Raw genomic sequence first — 19,955 nt, 5'->3', positions numbered from 1 at the left:
TAATCCACTTTGTTTCCACAAGGACACACTTATTTTTCTTGGAAACTAAATTTTTTTTCTTATGATAAATTTTAAAAACCCTGTTCCTTTACATCTGCACACATGTAACTAAACAATATGTATGGCTCACCTGGAATTCAAAACTGGGGTCAGAGAAAATAGCTATCATTCAAATATTTGTAAATGCCAAATAAAAGTTTAATATTTACAAGATGGTACAACTGAGAGGATGGCAGACTGAAATCAAGAGGGAAATGTAAATCAAATATCAAATGAATGGTGTAAGTCTCCCAATGGGAGGGAAGGAAAGCTCATACCTACAATCATTTAAAATGAGACTAGACAAAGCACTAGAAAAATCTATTTTAGTAAGCAATCTAGTCCAGTGTATAATGGGAAGAAGGTCTAGATGTGCTCATGTTTTTTTGCCCCCATTTCTGGTATATGCCAATGCTGTTCAGCTATCTGAACAATAAAATCAGACTGCAGATGCACGTTAACGAATCTCCCAATTTCTTGCAATGGTAACCAATTGTTTCAGCCAGCAATGTACATGTTCAGCTACACAGAGTCTCTCTAAAAATACAAACTTTCCTTTTAAAATATATTTGGGGGTGCAAGGAGGAAGCAGTCATTACCAACCCCACCACCACAATTAAATGTGCTAAATAAAGCTTGCTTTCATAGTAGGCAAAGACACTTTTCTAACTAGGTAGTTCTTTCACAGTCAGCCTCCTCATGTGTTCACAAAAGAATAAAACCCATAGATTACTTTGCTGAAAAATAAGCACAATGACTGTGTTCATCAAATAGAAAGCTAGAGTGCTTCTAGAATTAGTAGCTGATTTCACCATCCTTTTTCCCTTTACTTCTCACCAGTGAACTTTCTGAAATAGCAAAATCCCTCTGAGCAAGGTATTCAGCTGCCTGAGTGAATTACATGCACCACTGTTCTAATAACAGTTTGGAACCTGCTATGGTTTTCATGGACTAACTTTGAAGTTCAGCAATCCCTCCTCCCAAAACCATTTAAAAGCTCTTTGTCCCAAGCCTTTTCCAAGAAATTCCACAGAATCACCATAGCAGCTCTCTTTGTACTAACAAACCATCACCTTGAGGTATATGTATAGCTCATATACTTTGTTATTCTGTTAAGGTAGGCAGATATGTGAAGAAAAACCATACGAATGTGTCTCAATGGAATAATAAAGCCTGAAAAAGTTAGACTGATTTTTCCAATCCTCAATAGGGTTGTCTTGTTCAGACTTAGTGAGAGGGTACCTAAAATCTAGCACAAACAAGCTAATATGAATTTGGTTTGGTTGAAATTTAAAATGGAATGCAATACAATTTACAGATACTTGTAGCAAAGTGAATACTTATCTAGCTTTCTGAAGAGATCATTGTTTTTAAGACAGTAAAATACAGCTGAATGTCTGTGCAGCAGTACAATAGTCAGTGTACCATGTCATTACACAGAAGAGCCAAGGTCATTTGTGAAATTGGAACACCTGCATCTTAGGCTAAAGGAAGCACCTCTTTGAAGAGAAAAGGCACTATCCTGTATCCTTTCACATCTCCCCAGTGAACTTTCTAAACTAGCAATATCTTTCTGAGCAAGGTATTCACCTGCCTGGGTCAATTACATGCATTACTGTTCTGGCAACATTCAAGTTCTCACTGAACAGCTTCTCATGCAATGGTGCATCTCTGGAATCAGTTACTACCAAGGTGGGTATCGTGCTAGGGTGTGACTTTTGTGGAATAAATCCGTAGAGACAACGATGTGAGATGTCAAGTAAAGGAATATTTAAGAATCAAAACATGAGCATACAGATTGGCTTGCAACACATATACAGTGACTTCGGGACCTGAGGGACCAACTGTCTAATGCTTTAATCAGGCTGGAGTGGGGCCAGGGTATCCCCACCACTAATTCTTAGGGCCTTCCAGTTCTAGTAAAAGGGATAAGATAATGAAAAAGTTCAGTGTTTCTTTTAAGAGCTTCCTCTTTCTCCCATCCCGGACATTTCCTGTACTGTGTATGCAGATATCATATACATACTGTAGTAATATTAGACTTGTTCAATTCTACTTTTTAAATACAATCAACTCAGAAGCTAGTGTTTACAATGTCTGTTCCCTGTATGAGCAAGAAAGCTCCTGCTCAAGCAAAGTTTAGTTGCAGTATATCACTGACCTTGGGACTGCCTTCCTCCAGTATTTCTCCCTCATCGGTTTGCATGGGAACAGAATCTGTGCAAAACTGCAGAAATGCAAAATAGTGCCTACAAGAAATAAAGGGAAGGAAAAAACATTTTAAAAAAGTATATAAAAAAAGGGTTTGCCATCTTCAACATTTTTGCTGGAATCTCATATAACACCACAAATAATACTGAGAGTCTTGGCCTTTAATCAGATAATACTCTGTATTTAACAGGCTGGACCTCAATCAGTGACTTGCATTCAGGACAAGATAGACAGACATTTTTTTCTTTTTAAAGAGAACAATGTGTCTAGTAGGAGCATATTACTATTTGTTTTAAATTTAGAAGTGTCAGAAGGAAATGGCTGAGAATTTACATAATCATTGTATTCACTCATTCATAAAAAGGGTGTGGTCAGCAAAGAATTACACAGATTGGAGGTCAACAAATCTCTTAATAGAAAATAATCTAAATACAAATACCAAAAGCCAGCTTTACAAATACAGAGTAGAGTGATATTACCCTGGTTACTATATTAATCAAAAAACTGTCAGCTTGACAGTGGTCCTACTATACCTGCAAATTCTTACCTTAGGGCAGAGGTCCCCAAACTGTAGGGCACGCTCCCCTATGGGGGCGTGGAGGACCATTCAGGGAACAGTGGGGTGGGAGCCCCCGTGGGCCAACCCCCAAGGGGGTGGGGTGCAGCAAAGTAGAGCCACCTAGCTCCACTTCCAGTCCCAACCCTGCACCATGTTAAGGGAATAAAGTGGATGAAGAACCAACTTGTTATATCGTAACAGAGTGCTACAATTTTACTGTTCTGAAGGGCAGAGACTCAGAACATTCTTTTATATATGAAAAAGGAGACAGTTATTTCCACATTTTAATGATGGAGTTGATGGTTATTGAGAAAAATGGAAGAAGTGCCTGGAAACATAAAAACTGCTCCTGGGGAAATTCTGCACCACTCCCACAGGCAGAATTCATGTCTCCCACAGATTTCCTTGCTTCCCCACAGAAAAATGGGGGAAGGATAGGAGGGATCAGGGCTGGGGACACTGTAACTGGTGGCTTCTACCCTGCGCCAGGCTCAGCTGCTAGTCAAGCTGAGCTGGGGAGGACAGGACTTACTCTTCTCTTGCAAGAAGCGGCTGGGGCGGGGACGAGAATCCTCCCCAGCTACAGGAAGCCCCACCCCCCGCTTCCTGCCCCTATCGCAGGGGGAGCACTCACTGTACAAGGAGCTGCTCCCCCATTCGCCCAACCTCTATGCATCTTGGACCCACCTCCATACCCACACTCCCCACTGAAACAAGCCCCCCACACCGAGCATCATCCCCTGAATCCAGAGCCCCCCTGCACCCACCCCCTACCCGCTGAGCCCCCACCACCATCACACCCGGACCCCCACACATCCAGATCACCCACCTCTGCACCCAGACCACCCACCTCTGCAGCCAGATCGCCTCCCACTGCCCTTCCCACTCAACCCCCCACCCCCCTGCACCCAACACCTAGACCCCCACCACACTGAGCCCCAACCAGCTGCACCCAGACCCCCACACCAGCAAGCCCCACTGCCCCAGCACCCAGATGTCCCCACTATGCCCTCTACACACCCCCGCCGAGCCCCATCCCCCCCAGCCAGACCTCCCTGCTGAGCCCCAACTGCCTTCACCTGGACCCCACCGGCAGAGTCCCATTGCTATTGCACCCGGAACCCCACCAACAAGCCCCTGTGTATTCAGATCCCCCACTGAACTGCCCACAGATTGCCCCACACAGAACCCTCTCACCTGGATCCCTCCACACTTCGATCCTGCCGGGCTGACCCTGCTTGCCCACTCCTGGTGCACTCGGTTTGAAGGGGCAGGGCCCTTGTGCTGTTTCTGGGTCGGGTGCAGCCTCACTGCTAAAGTCCATGTCCTGGAGATGGGGAGCGGCACTGTAGGGTGATCCCTCACCTCCATGCAGCCAGTGGCCTGTGCTCCCCACTGCTACGCTGGAGCTCCACTTTATTTATTGACAAATAAAATTTGCAGAATTTTTTATTTTTTGGTGCAGAATTCCCTCAGAATTCCTGGAGTACACCTGCATTATCAGATGGGACTAAGCTCTGGTCTACACTACGAATTTCAGTCGAATTTAGCAACATTAGGTCGATTTAAGCCTGCACCCAACCACATGACCAAGCCTCTTATCGACTTAAAGGGCTCTTAAAATCAATTTCTGTACTCCTCCCCGGTGAGGGGAGTAGCACTAAAATCAACCTTGCTGGGTTGAATTTGGGGTAGTGTGGATGCAATTCGACAGTATTGGCCTCCGGGAGCTATCCCACAGTGCTCCATTATGACCGCTCTGGACAGCGCTCTCAACTCAGATGCACTGGCCAGGTAGACAGGAAAAGCCCCGGGAACTTTTTAATTTAATTTCCTGTTTGACCGGCATGGCGAGCTGATCAGCACAGGTGACCATGCAGAGCTCATCAGCAGAGGTGACCATGCAGTCCCAGAATCGCAAAAGAGCTCCAGCATGGACCGAAAGGGAGGTACTGGATCTGATCACTGTATGGGGAGACGAATCCATGCTATCAGAACTCCATTCCAAAAGACGAAATGCCAACATATTTGCCAAAATCTCCAAGGGCATGATGGACAGAGGCTACAACAGGGACACACAGCAGTGTCGTGTGAAAGTTAAGGAGCTGAGGCAAGCCTACCAAAAAACAAAGGATGCAAACGGTTGCTCCGGGTCAGAGCCCCAGAGCCGCTTCTTTGATGAGCTGCATGCAATTCTAGGGAGTGCCCCTACCACTACCCCACCACTGTCCGTGGACACCTGCAAGAGGGGAAAAAGTCTCACGCAACAGGGATGAGGATTTTTTCGAGGAGAAGGTTGAGGATAGTGCACAGCAGGCAAGCGGAGAATCCCTTCTCCCCAGCAGCCAGAAACTGTTCATCACCCTGGAGTGAATACCCTCCCAAGGCAGGCTCCCAGATCATGAAGCCGGAGGAGGCACCTCTGGTGAGTGTACCTTTGTAAATATAATACAAGCAAGCGTGTTTAATGATTAATTTTCCCTGAAGACTTGGGATGCATTCGTGGCCAGTATAGCTACTGGAAAAGTCTGTTAACGTGTCTGGGGATGGAGCGGAAATCCTCCAGAGACATCACCATGAAGCTCTCCTGGAGGTATTCTAAAAACCTTTGCAGAAGGTTTCTGGGGAGGTCAGCCTTATTCCGTCCTTCATGGTAGGACACTTTTACTACACCAAGCCAGTAGCAAGTAGTCTGGAATCATTGTAGAACAAAGCATTGCAGCGAATGGGCCTGGGCTTTGGTGGCATTCAAACAACATCCATTCTTTATCTCTTTGTGTTAGCCTCAGGAGAGTGATATCATTCATTGGTTCAAATGCGGGAAATTTGTTTAAGGGAACATTCAGTGGTGCCCGTTCCTGCTGAGCTGTTTGCCTTTGGCTGAAAAGAAATCATCCCCACTGTTAGCCACATGGGAGGGGAGGCCCATTCATGCTGAGCTGTTCACAGGGATCTTCCCTGACACTAGCCATGCAGGGGGGTGAGAGGTGAAGCGATCATCCAAGAGAATTGGGCGGGGGGGGGGGTGTGTTGGGTTGTGCTGCACATTCACCCTAAAGCCACAGCCCCTCCTTTTAAATGGCCAATCCAACGGGCTTTGCTTGGTATGGGAAAGGAGAATGCTGCTGTTTGAAACCGTTCCCACATGTTATGAAGGTTGAAGAAGCCGAAACCCTTTGCCTTACCATGGCTGCCTGCAAGCCGAATTCTGTTGCCCAGCCGAGCACATGTGATGTCTCACACCAAATCAGCAGGCTCTCAATATAAGAGGCAAAATGCAACCTTGTACCAAAAGCACATGTGCTATGTAATGTGAATCGCCTGATTCAGTGTGAAATAGTCTTCCCTTTGTTCTCTAAAATGTATCTTTTTAAATACTACTCTCCCTTTTTCTCCCTCCCGCAGCTGCAAATATTTCAACGCTCCCCCATCATCTCCGTCCCAGAGGCTAGCGCAGATTAGAAGGCGAAAAAAACACACTCACGATGAAATGTTCTCAGAGCTCATGCAGTCCTCCCGCACTGAAAGCTCAGCAGAATGCGCAGAGGCAAACAATGGCAGAGACCAGGAAAACATTAAATGAACGTGATGAGAAGAGGGAGGAGCGCAATGAGAGGAGGGAGGAGCGCAATGCTAAGTCTAATGGGGGAGCAAACTGACATGCTCAGGCATCTGGTGGTGGTGCTGCAGGAAAGACAGCAGGAGCACAGACTACCACTGCAGCCCCTGTATAACCGCCTGCCCTCCTCCCCAAGTTCCATATCCTCCTCACTCAACCACTCCACCCCAGAGGATTGCCCAAGCAACAGAAGGCCGGCATTCAATAAGTTTTTAACTGTAGCGTAGCCTTGTCCTTCCCTCCTCCCTTCATCCACCACTCCAACCGGTGCTTCCCTCCTCACCCACCCACCCCGGGCTACCTTGCGAGTTTTCCCCCTATTTGTGTGATGAATTAATAAAGAATGCATGATTTTGAAACAATAATGACTTTATTGCCTCTGAAAGCAGTGATCAAAGCGGGGAGGTCAGTTGGCTTACAGGGAAGTAGAGTCAACCAAGGGGGCGGGTTTTCATCAAGAAGAAACAAAAAGAACTGTCACACTGTAGCCTGGCCAGTCATGAAACTGGTTTTCAAAGCTTCTCTTATGCGCAGGGCGCCCAGCTGTGCTCTAATTAACCTGGTGTCTGGTTGCGCATAATCGGCCGCCAGGCGATTTGTCTCAACCTCCCACCCCGCCATAAACATCTCCCCCTTACACTCTCAGATATGTGGAGCACATAGCAAGCAGCTATAACAATGGGAATACTGGTTTTGCTGAGGTCTCACCTAGTCAGTAAACTGCGCCAGCAAGCTTTTAAACGTCCAAATGCACATTCTATCATCATTTTGCACTTGCTCAGCCTATAGTTGTATTGCTCCTTACTACTGTCCAGGGTGCCTGTGTATGGCTTCATGAGCCATGGCATTAAGGGGTAGGCTGGGTCACCAAGGATAACTGTAGGCATTTCAACATCCCCAACGGTAATTTTCTGGTCTGGGTAGTAAGTTCCTTCCTGCAGCTGTTCAAACAGACCAGAGTTCCTGAAGATACGAGCATCATGCACCTTTCCCGGCCATCCCATATTGATGGTGGCGAAATATCCCTTGTGATCCACCAGTGCTTGCAGCACTATTGAAAAGTACCCCTTGCGGTTTATGTACTGGCTGCCAAGTGGTCCAGTCCCAAGAAAGGGATATGCGTTCCGTCTATCGCCCCACCACAGTTAGCGAATCCCATTGCAGCAAAGCCATCCACTTATCACCTGCACATTTCCCAGAGTCACCACCCTTGATAGCAGCAGCTCAGTGATTCCACTGGCTACTTGGATCACAGCAGTCCCCACAGCAGATTTGCCCAATCCAAATTGATTCCCGACTGACCGGTAGCTGTCTGGCGTTGCAAGCTTCCAGAGAGCTATCACCACTCACTTCTCAACTGGGAAGGCTGCTCTCATCTTGGTATTCTTGCGCCTCAGGGCAGGGGAAAGCAAGTCACAAAGTTTCATGAAAGTGCCCTTACGCATGCGAAAGTTTCACAGCCACTGGGAATCATCCCAGACCTGCAACACTATGCGGTCCCACCAGTCTGTGCTTGTTTCCTGGGCTCAGAATCGGCGTTCCACGGCATGAACCTGCCCCATTACCACCATGGTGTCCAAATTGCCAGGGCACGTGTTTTGAGAGAAGTCTGTGTCCATGTCCTCATCACTATCGTGATCACGCTGTCATTGCCTCCTTGCCTGATTTTGCAGGTTCTGCACATACTGCAGGATAATGCGTGAGGTGTTTGCAATGCTCACAACAGCAGCGGTGAGCTGAGAGGGCTCCATGCTTGCCGTGGTATGGCATCTGCAGGAGAGCAGAGTTGCAGCAGAAGCGGTGGATGACGATGGATGCCATGAGAACAGATATTATACAGAACGACGAGAGGACCTGCAAGATGGATTCATGGCACCAGGAGAGAAGAGTTGCAGCAGAAGCGGTGGAGGACGACGGTTAGCACTGCGCTCATTTCCCGAGGAAGAACACAAGTACCCAGGAGCACATGACACACAACATGGGGAAATTCGCTATTAAGACAAGAGCAGGAGAACAGAGTTGCAGTGGAAGTGGTGGATGACGACGACGGTTAGCACTCCTAATGCACCGTCTGCTGACAGCAGTATGGCATCTGCACGGAAAAAAGGCACGAAACGATTGTCTGCCGTTGCTTTCATGGAGGGAGGGGTAACTGACGACATGTACCCAAAACCACCCGCGACAATGTTTTTGCCCCATCAGGAATTGGGAGCTCAACCCAAAATTCCAATGGGTAGCGGAGACTGCGGGAACTGTGGGATAGTAACCCACAGTGCAATGCTCTGAAAGTCGACGCTAGCCACGGTACTGTAGACGCACTCTGCCGACGTAATGCGCTTAGTGTGTACATATGCAATCGACTGTATAAAATAGATTGCTAAAAATGGACTTCTATAAGATAGACTTTATTTCGTAGTGTAGACATACCCTAAGTTTTCACTGTTTCTAAAAGGTTGATACTCTTATCGCCACTGAACTCTGCCAAAAAACACCACAGTACACATATCTTTATCCAACAAGCATGAAAATCATCAAGCATTTACCAAAATCTTACACCCAAACCCACAAGAAATAAGAGAAAGGGAAGTATGCTAAGACAGCAACAAGCATTGCTATGCCAGTCAATTAATGGTTAGCATAGTTTAATTCTGCTCTATTCCCCCTTAAAATTCCAAGTGTATATTGGTGTTTAGATGATTTTACCTTTGACAGTTTCCTCGGGCTGCTAAAGCCCACAAGGATCCGTCCTGGCTACATTCAGTGCAAAAACAAAACCCTGAAAAGAGAAAAGAAAAATCATATATAATCAGCTGTGATTAATCACGAGATCAAAATATGTACAAGAGAAAGGCAAACTTCCTTCTGAAGATAAGCAACCCCTCGCTTCCAAAATGATTTTTTAAAGTTTATCCACTTTCTAAATAGGCCCCTACCAAATTTACAGCCAAGAAAAACACGTCATGAACTGTGAAATCTGGTCTCCCCCTTGGTCTTTTGTGTGCTTTTACCCTAGACTATACAGATTTCACAGGGGAGACCAGCGTTTCTCAAATTGGTGGTCCTGACCCAAGAGGGAGTTGCAAGGAGGTTACAAGGTTATTTTAGGGGGAGTTGTGGTATTGCCACCCTTACTTCTGCACTGCCTTCAGAGCTGGGCACCTGGAGAGTGGCAGCTGTTGGCCAGGTGCCCAGATCTGAAGGCAGCGCCCCACCAGCAGAGCAGAAGTAAGGGTGACAAAACCATACCATTCCACCGTTACTTCTGTGCTGCTTGCGTCAGAGCTGGGTGGCCAAAGAGTGGCAGCTGCTGACTTAGGGCCCAGCTTTGCAGGCAGCAGCACAGAAGTACAGGTGGGAATACCATACCATGCCATCTTTACTGCTGCGCTGCTGCTGCTGGCGGCAGCTCTGCCCTCAGAGCTGGGCTCTTGGCCAGCAGTCACCGCTCTCCAGATGCCCAGCTCTGAAGGCAGCATCACTGCCAGCAGCAGCGCAGAAGTAAGGGTAGCAGTACTGCAAACCCCCCCCAATAACCTTGTGACACCCCCACAACTTCCTTTTGGGTCAGGATCCCTACAATTACAACACCGTGAAATTTCAGAATTCAATCGCTGAAAATCATGAAATTTACAATTTTTAAAATCCTAGGACCATGAAATAGACTAAAATGGACCGTAAATTTGATAGGGCCCTACTTATAACGAAAAACAATTGCACAGGTAAAAACTCATGACTGTAAAGGAGGTTGTAAGAGCTACCTTTTTGCCTTATTCTCAGTTTTGTTTGCTTAATAATGGAATAAACATCTCATACCCACTGCGCTCCCATGTCAATATGCTCCCCTGCCCCAAGCAAGTTGCTCTTCTGAACCAATAACTGCATGCTACAAAAAAGTATGACTTTCACAGAATAGGAGATGAAGTATAGAAGTATGAATGGAAATGCACGTTACAAGCAGACAGCCTTAAAAATATATTGATGCTATAATACTAGATTATTTATTGTTACACACATTTATAACATCCATCACCAGAGCATCTCGGTGCCCTTTACATATTTTAGGTCAAGAACCATCAACATTTTTCCAAAACTGGAGAACTCATACTTTGTAAAACCTCTTCCCTTCTCCCCCCACAGCATTTAATCTTTTATCTCTCACTCACACACACACACTGACTGGGAGAACCAGCCAGTAGACTAAATGTTAGAGATTTCACAGCCTGACTTTAATGGAAAACCTGAACAAAAGATGCATCTTACACTGTCCTGCATCAGAGGGCAAGCTCAGACCCACTTCAAGCAACACATTCCAGCAGTGTGGATCTGTCACAGAAGTCAACCAGTTCCTGCAAACTCCACCCTTGGGAGACATAACTAATTGTGTTGTGTGAAGAACTGATGTAATAACAGGACATAAGGAAGACGTGATCTCTGAAATTGCTGGGACCATTTAGGGCAGGCCTCACACATTTGTACTTGTCCATTTGCCTAGGGTAATGGTTCTCAAATTGTGGGTCAGGACCCCAAAGTGGGTCGCAACCCCATTTTAATGGGGTCACCAGGGCTGGGTTAGACTTGCTGGGGTTCAGGGCCCAAGCCAAAGCCTAAGGGATTCAGCCCTGGGCGGCGGGGCTCAGGTTACAAGCCTCCTGGCTTGGGCTGAAGCCACTGGGCTTTGGTTTTGACCCCTTCCCCACCCGAGGCAGTGGGGCCCAGGCTTTGGCCCCCACACCTGAGGCAGTGGGATTTGGGTGGGCTCAGGCTTCAGTCCCCTTTTCTGGGGTCACGTAGTAATGTTTGTTGTCAGAAGGGGGTCGCAATGCAATGAAGTTTGAGAACCGCTGGCCTAGGGTGAATAATTTTTTTAAAAAGTGAGTAAAATATCCTTTTTTCATTATTATCCATCACTGAGGCAAATGGCAAGTGCAAGTGGATTCTGTGCCTGTGAAACTACACTTTCATGACAGTTTTGCAAGACTGATAAAGTGCTGTATGGGCGGCACCCCAGTTTTCACCCAGACATGAACTAGCAGCCAGGGCAAACACCAAAGCATAAGTGTAACATGCTCACACCAGTCTTCCCTGCAGCTTCTGAGGAGTCTTCAGGGGTAAACCCACATAGAATACATTCCAGTTCTATAACACTGTGGTGACAGAGGCATCAATAACTAACAAAGTCCATGCTGAGATACTATAATACTTTTGCTAGCCAAGTATAAAAGGAGTTTCGAACTACTGCTCCGCTCTGGGAACCCAGGACCAAAGCAGAGTCTAGTATAACACTGTGAAACACTTCTGCAATAGGTGAGTAAATACCCTCAACTGAGAAAGAGGTTACAGTATTTCCTACTTTTTAACAATGCTTCTCCTTGCCAATAAACATTACGATCATAGTATCTGAACTAAATCTAAGCCAACTGACTTTCATCCAGTGTCTTGTTTCTACCAAACATTAACAGAACAGGGAAATGGTTCCATCTGGACATAATGAAAAGGATCCATAGAAATGAGAGAGTCATCCACGGTGTAGCCCATCATGTCTCACAATCTACCCCAGGGACTTCACGTACACTTTGAACAAGTGAAAACGGAATCTTCTGGAGTGACTGTACTGAAAGTGCTCAAAAAACAAAGCCATCACTCTGCACAACTCCCTGGGATTTCTCAGAAATTAACTTGTGGCGACCCTTCAAAGCAACATCATCAAGACAGCAGCACACAGTGATAAACATTAAAGGCTACTAATAAACCTAAAAGCATCAGGATGCATGTCTGACTGCCATCCACTGTCCAATGGTATTATCAACCTACCAGCAAGAATAATGCAATTTCAGGGTCAGACCTAGGTTTAAAAACCTGATTGACTGGGATCCAAAGTTGGAGGATATCAGATGCTACAGGAATGGCATAAGACTGCCTTTTCAGTGGCCCTTCCCTGAAAGGTATTGGTTAGAGGCTGGATATTAAGGGCTTATCTACAAGAACAAATTAGTTTGTGGCAAGCTGGGGCATGAATCTACCATGCAAGAGCCTGCTGCAAAACAATCATCCATGTGGACCCTGCAGCAGGATCCACATGGACAGTTAGTCTGCAGCAGGCTAGTGCATGGCAGATTCACTCCCCAGCTTGCCACAAACTAATTGTTCTTGTAGATAAGCCCTAAATTGCTATGTCATCAATATCAAGTGATTGTGTTTTGCGCTAGGGCCAGACTACAGCATGCTTATGGGTTGCTAGCAGCGCTCTCCTCAGGGATGCATGAATTAATCACCATCATAATCTGCCCAGCATGCCCCACTGGCTTTTTACCAGTCACGGCACGAGAGGACCTGTACAGTGAATCTACTCTCTCTCACTGAATGAAAATCAGGGAAGACTGGACATTCATTTGCTCCCTCCTGTTTTAATAGTGCTACCACAGGTCTCTAAAGACAGTCCTGAATGTGACCAATAGTGTTGTCTAAGTAGTTTAAAAGACTAAAACCTAATGAAGGCAGACTGGATTAATCAGACAGACCACCACCTAGAGCAATTCTGCTGAGAAGGACTTCACAGAAATCATGGTACAGAAGAAAAGTCCAAGTGTGGTGTCTACAGTGGCAATTTGTCGATGAAACTTTTGCGTAAAAGCCCTCTGAGTCTCGTTGAGGTGGCTTTATTTCACCAATGAAACTGAGGAGTTTCAATGCCAAAAGTGGCACTGCAGTGCGTACACCTCCACTGTTTTGTCAAGAGAAGTTGTCTTTCACAGAAAAAACTTGGCAGTGTAGACAATGCCTTAGTTTCGACCACAGCCATGACCTAGGAATAAAAAACAAAACACACACCCCCTTATGATGCAATCCTTCAGATTAAGCATCCATTTCTGCCAACAATGTTCTAGCTGGTGCTGTAAAGATCCACCTGCATAAGCAGGAATTTTACCCAGGTAAGCAGTAGTATCCATTCCACTAGAATCTCTGAAGGATGTTAAACAGAAGCTACTAAAGTGAGACATTTTTGAATTAGCAAACCCAGATAACTTGCATCAAAGAGTTTTAAAAGAGCTGACTGAAAAGCTCACTAGACTGTTAATGTTGACTTTCAATAAGTCCTGGAGCACTGGGAAAGTTCCAGAGGACTGGAAGAAAGCTACAGTTGTGCCAAGTTTCAAAAAGGGTAGACAGAATGATCCAAGTAATTATAGGCCTGTCAGCCTGACATCAATCCCAGGCAAGATAATGCAACAGCTAATACAGGACTTGATTAATCAAGAATCAAAAGAGTATTGTAATAAATGCAAACTGACATTGGTTTATGGAAAATAGATCCTATCAAGCTAACTTGATATCTTTTTTTATAATGAGATTGCAAGTTTGATTGATAAAGGAAATAGTGTTGATGCAATGTACTTTGACTTGTTACCATATAACATTTTCAATAAAACATCAGAACGATATAAAATTAACATGGCACACATTAAAAGGATTAAAAACTGGCCAGCTGATAGGTCTTAAAATGTAATTCTAAATGGGGAATCAATCAAGTAGGTGTGTTTCCAGTGGGATCCTATAAGGGATTGGTTCTTGGCCCTATGCTATTTAACATTTTTATGAATGACTTGGGAAAAAAAAATCATCACTCTTAAAGTTGCAGATGACACAAAAATTGGGGGAATGGTCAAGAAATGGACAGGTCACTGAGATAGTGATCTAGAGATCACTTGGTAAACTGGGCATAAGCAAATAATCTGTGGTTTAATAGGGCTGTCAATTATACATCTAGGAACAAAGAATGTAGGCCATAATTACTGAACAAAATAAAATTAGGTCTTGTACCAACTGACTAATATTATGTGTCACCTATAATGTAATCTGAAAACAATCTCTCTTGGGGATTCTAGTATACAAAGTGACAGCAGTTCAGCTGGCTTGATTAGGAAATCTATGAAGCAGCAGAGTGACTTGTACAACAGCACGACCCCTTGGCTAAGTTTTTCCCTAGACTTTATTCATATAAGGCCTTGCACTCTACATTCACATGTGGAAAGATTAATACACTTCCAGCAAGTGCCTCCCTTTTAGTGACCTCACATAAATCTCACTGCAGGGACCTGGTGAGGTCCCAGCTTGCAGAACTGGAAGGAGCAGAATATGATTACAGGGAAAGCTGGGTTCCTCTAAGATCCTCTTTCATCCCCTTCACTCCGAAACAACAAGCCATCAAAGAAAACAGCACAGATTAATTCAACATGTGGCTGTATTTCTCTCTGGACTATAGAATATCTTTCACAGAGGATTTCAGGGCAACAGCAACAGGAACTCCTGAAAGCATAGCTTCTCTGTGCAGGAAGAAATGGTTTCTTCTGCAGGGTCTGGGGTAGTAAATCACATGCGCACACACGCGCGCGCGCACACAAAAAAAGAGTAGGAAACTCTACAGGCTAAAAACCTCTTAATGTGAGATATTCCTTTCTGGGGAGAATGGACTCTTGGATTGTATGATGGATATTTATCCTAAAGTGAAGGAGAAACGGTATTACATCATCACCAAAAAGGTGGACAGTGTCAAAATCTGTTTCAAATAATACAGAGTTCAGGGCAACCAGTTCTCTTTACTCACTCCCCAACTGGTATGAAAATATGCAACCATCTCTTTCTAATTAAAAGTGTTCTAAAACAAGCAGCTAATAGCCACACAGGCAACCTGAACAGCTCTGTGCAATTCATTGAAATTGTTCCAATTGCAGTAGTTCAAGCACTATACAAAAGACAAAGTTTATTGTAGAGGTATGATTGAACAGGTTGCAGGTTTTTTAAATTCAGTTTTGTTGGCTGGCTAGAGCTTATAGTTAATGAGCAACATGGTGAAGCAATAAACCATTCTTGTCATGGAACTAGCTGTCAAACTGAAATGTTTTCTTCTCAGCTTCTGGCATTAACTAAAAGCATTCTGGGATGTGGTTTTCATACAAACAATCTCTGGCTAGGAGCAGTCCATTGGGAGACAAAAAAGGGGTCTTTGCGGCCATCATGGCTCAAATATCTTACTGCTAAGCGCGTAAATGCTTGACAGCAGGGACTTTAGTTTGAATCTTAGTCCTGACTCATGTGCCGGAATGGTTCCAACAAAGCAACTGTGAGCTTGCTCTATATTCAATAAGCTTCAGGCTGCCTAAAGATATGTCACAGAAAAATCTCATTTTCCTAATTAGGATATTCCAAAGGTGACAAACTCATTTAGGATTTTAAAATGAGAACATAAGAAACCGGATGTTTTGTCAGCTATAGTCCAGGACCTGTTGCCATGATTCCAAATATACAGAATTTACTGTAGAATCAATCCCCTGGTCACGCAAGTGTTTCTTTGCTTTGCCTGGCTTTCACAAGGCAGAACAGAGAAATGGAACTTCTGATGAACAGGAAGAGCTAAGGAAGAAGTGGGAAAGGTACTCCTGCTGGTTGCCAGAAGAAGAGTTAGAATCCCTCATCTCCTCCCAGTATGGTGAACTCCCTCTCTGCTCGTTAGCTAGTAGCAGAGGAGTAGGATTTCCAGAGTCCACCATACCTTCTGCCAGGAGGAAAGGAAGAACCACCCTTCAAATCAAAAGAGAGGAAGGAATGGTAAAATCTACCACCCTTCCCAGCACCCAGGAGAGAAGAACAATATTCTACTGATTTCTATAGATCACCACTACTACACTCTGCAGGCAAGTTTAAATTTGACATAGTATAAAATGCCTAGAAAAATATTTGGTTTGGTTTTTAACCTGAATTACAGTGTATTTTGTTCAATATGAACTTCCACCAAGCCTCAATCATGCTTTCTGAACTGGTACTGAAAATGATCTAACTGCTAATGTAGATGGGACAAAGCTATTTTCAACAGAGATATAGAAACTAATTTTCTAGGATAGATAGGGCTTCAGACATATATTGTTAATAATACTGAAAGATCTCTCAGGGCACCAAGCAGGAATAAAAAGACAACATAAAAACTATGTCATTATTCCACACACAAGACACTGACCCTCAGATCATGTGTCTCAGAGCTATTTACATCAGCGACTGCCAAAATGAAAATGGTACTGCCAATTCATATTATGCAGAAAAACACTGCGAGGACTTTAACCTCTCTTCGCTAAACAGAAAGTACAAACAGATTGATAGAGCCAGAAGAGTTCCCAGAAGTCACCTACTACAGGACAGGCCTAACAAAGAAAATAACAGAACACCACTAGCCATCACCTTCAGCCCCCAACTAAAACCCCTCCAACGCATTATTAAGGATCTACAACCTACCCTGAAGGATGACCCAACACTCTCACAAATCTTGGGAGACAGGCCAGTCCTTGCCTACAGACAAGCCCCCCAACCTGAAGCAAATACTCACCAACAACCACATACCACACAACAGAACCACTAACCCAGGAACCTATCCTTGCAACAAAGCCGGTTGCCAACTGTGCCCACATATCTATTCAGGGGACACCATCACAGGGCCTAATAACATCAGCCACACTATCAGAGGCTCGTTCACCTGCACATCCACCAATGTGATATATGCCATCATGTGCCAGCAATGCCCCTCTGCCATGTACATTGGTCAAACTGGACAGTCTCTACGTAAAAGAATAATTGGACACAAATCAGATGTCAAGAATTATAACATTCATAAACCAGTCGGAGAACACTTCAATCTCTCTGGTCACGCAATTACAGACATGAAGATCGCTATCTTAAAACAAAAAAACTTCAAATCCAGACTCCAGCAAGAAACTGCTGAATTGGAATTCATTTGCAAATTGGATACTATTAATTTAGGCTTGAATAGAGACTGGGAGTGGCTAAGTCATTATGCAAGGTAGCCTATTTCCCCTTGTTTTTTCCTACCCCCCCCCCGACGTCCTGGTTAAACTTGGATTTATGCTGGAAATGGCCCACCTTGATTATCATGCACTTTGTAGGGAAAGTGGTCACTTTGGACGAACTATTACCAGCAGGAGAGTGAGTTTGTGTGTGTATGGGGGTGGGGGGTGAGAAAACCTGGATTTGTGCTGGAAATGGCCCACCTTGATTATCATACACATTGTAAGGAGAGTGATCACTTTAGATAAGCTATTACCAGCAGGAGAGTGGAGTGGGAGGAGGTATTGTTTCATGGTCTCTGTGTATATAATGTCTTCTGCAGTTTCCACAGAATGCATCCGATGAAGTGAGCTGTAGCTCACGAAAGCTTATGCTCAAATAAATTGGTTAGTCTCTAAGGTGCCACAAGTACTCCTTTTCTTTTTGCGAATACAGACTAACACGGCTGTTACTCTGAAGAAAGTACAATGCTAGCAGCTCAGTAGATTAGATATTACACTTATTTCATGAGCAGAATTCCCTTTTTTTTTGACTCCACATTAAGAAGTAGGCAATGTGCTTTTTAAATTCCATTTCTGTAGCTATTTTCTGGGAACCAAGGATTACTTCTTGACCTGTAACAATTTAAGGTGGAAAAATTTGTAATTTGATCTGTAGACAGGTCTGTGTGTATTCAACAGCAATTTGCCAAGGAATATACCCCTTGGCTGCCGAGATTTGCTCCATGATTAGCTTTCCTTTTATTAAAAATAAAATACTGTTCCTAACCCTCATGATTGTGAAGATTGAATTATGAACTGAGGGTAAACCAATGCATTGTCATCTTCCTGAGTTTTTAGATAGCCTAGAATAATAACTAAGAAGTGTGAACTGCCCTTATTCTTCTCAATGGGTTAAAGGTGACCTGCAAAGCTTGCTTTTTTTGTTTGCTTTTTTAAATCTGGGTTTGTGCCCTTTTCCTACTTTCTGATGCACAAAGACGACCCAAAAAGGATTTTTCCTGCTTGTTGTTTAACCTTAAAAATATCAAGAATTTCAGCTCATCTTCCTTGGATTAGCTAAAGGATGTGGTGAGAGTGTCAGTGGATATATAGCATTAGCTCTATTACCTTAATTGAAAGTCCTTAACAGAGACTTCCTTTCGCTATAATATTAGTCCCTGAAGTGTAAACAAAATCAAAAGTCCTGAAAAGTGCTGACCAGAAGTCCCACTCCCTTTCAACTTTCACTGTCTTGGCTCTTGTAAGGTCATACGGTCACTAGCTCTCCAGTCATACGAAGGCTTTTTCACACTGCTGATAATACCGGCTCAGCTCTCCTAGTGTTAGTGACATTGGGAGTCCCACTGCAGATGGGCAGTGAGCTTCTCCATCTTCACTTTATCTTGTCAATCAGAGTGGACTGCTCTTATTCTTCATCTTCAAACATTCTTGTCAAGTGTATCTGCCAAGCTGACACCAATCTTCATGTCCTCCTTCAGCATCTCGAACCACCTTTCTCTAGGTCTTCCTCATGGTCTTTGTCCCATGACTATTAGCTCTTGTACTCTGTGGCCAACACATCTTATTGTCTCACCATCTCACATGACATAGCCATCTCAGTCAATAGCCAGTCAGCCTTTCTATGGCAGGGACTACAGTAACTCTTCACTTAACGTTGTAGTTATGTTCCTGAAAAATGCGACTTTAAGCAAAACGATGTTAAGTGAATCCAATTTCCCCATAAGAATTAATGTAAATGGGGGGGTTAGGTTCCAAGGAAATTTTTTTCCACCAGACAAATTATATATATACATACATATATATATATACATACACACATACAAGTTTTAAACAAATAATTTAATACTGGTACACTGTGATGATGATTGTGAAGCTTGGTTGAGGTGGTGAAGTCAGAGGGTGGGATATTTCCCAGGGAATTCCTTACTGCTTTAAATGATGAACTAGCAATTGGCTGAGCCCTCAAGTGTAGCCTCACACTCTACAAGGCAGCACGAATGGAGGGAGGGAAGACAGCATGGCAGACAGAGACAGAGAGGCACACTATGTGTATGAGAGAGAGAGCACGCGATGCGCACTGCCCCTTTAAGTATGCTGACTCCACTCTAAGTACACTGCCTTTTTAAGTAGATCAGGAAGCTGAGACAACAGCTACTGCCCATCCTGAGCCCTGTCGTGTGTCCCCCGCTCTATGGAGATGGGGTAAGCGAGGTGCAGGAGCAGGGGGGAGGGGGACACACTGATATTAGACCCTCCCTTCTCTCCCTCCCCAGCAAGCAAGAGGCTCCGGGGAGCAGCTCCAAGGCAGAGGGCAGAAGCAGCTCACAGCAGCAGGGGGAGGAACAGCTGAACTGCCTGGCAACTGACAGCCTGCTGGGCCGCTGCCACACAGGGAACTTAGGGGAACGGGGAGCTGATAGCGGGGCTACCAGTCCATGCTGGTTCCAAGCCCCCACCAGCTAGCTCCAACGGGCTGCTCTTCCTTCAAACAGTGGACAAAGCAGGCGGCTGCCAAATGACATTATAAGGGAGCATTGCACAACTTTAAACGAGCATGTTCTCTAATTGATCAACAACATAACAACATTAACCAGGATGACTTTAAGTGAGGACTTACTGTATCTGCACCCTGGCTAATACAGTTTCATTGAATAGCCTATCAGTTCTCATCTTACCC

General features: G+C 44.6%; 1 protein-coding gene across 3 annotated transcripts in view; it reads right to left on the bottom strand.

The window, feature by feature from the left end:
* The window catches only part of TNRC6B (trinucleotide repeat containing adaptor 6B), a 222,269-nt gene that overhangs the window by 176,141 nt on the left and 26,173 nt on the right, over nucleotides 1-19,955 (bottom strand). For all 3 annotated transcript variants that reach the window (XM_075124191.1, XM_048834703.2, XM_048834752.2), the window contains exons 2-3: nucleotides 9,132-9,204; nucleotides 2,201-2,288 (exon numbers count right to left, since the gene is read on the bottom strand). In XM_075124191.1, the coding sequence (XP_074980292.1) occupies nucleotides 2,201-2,288; nucleotides 9,132-9,204 (161 nt within the window). The remainder of the gene's footprint in view (nucleotides 1-2,200; nucleotides 2,289-9,131; nucleotides 9,205-19,955) is intronic.

This window comes from Caretta caretta, chromosome 1 (genome assembly GCF_965140235.1).
Source record: "Caretta caretta isolate rCarCar2 chromosome 1, rCarCar1.hap1, whole genome shotgun sequence".
Classification (NCBI taxonomy): Eukaryota; Metazoa; Chordata; order Testudines; family Cheloniidae; genus Caretta; species Caretta caretta.
This window is presented reverse-complemented; position numbering and strand designations above follow the sequence as displayed.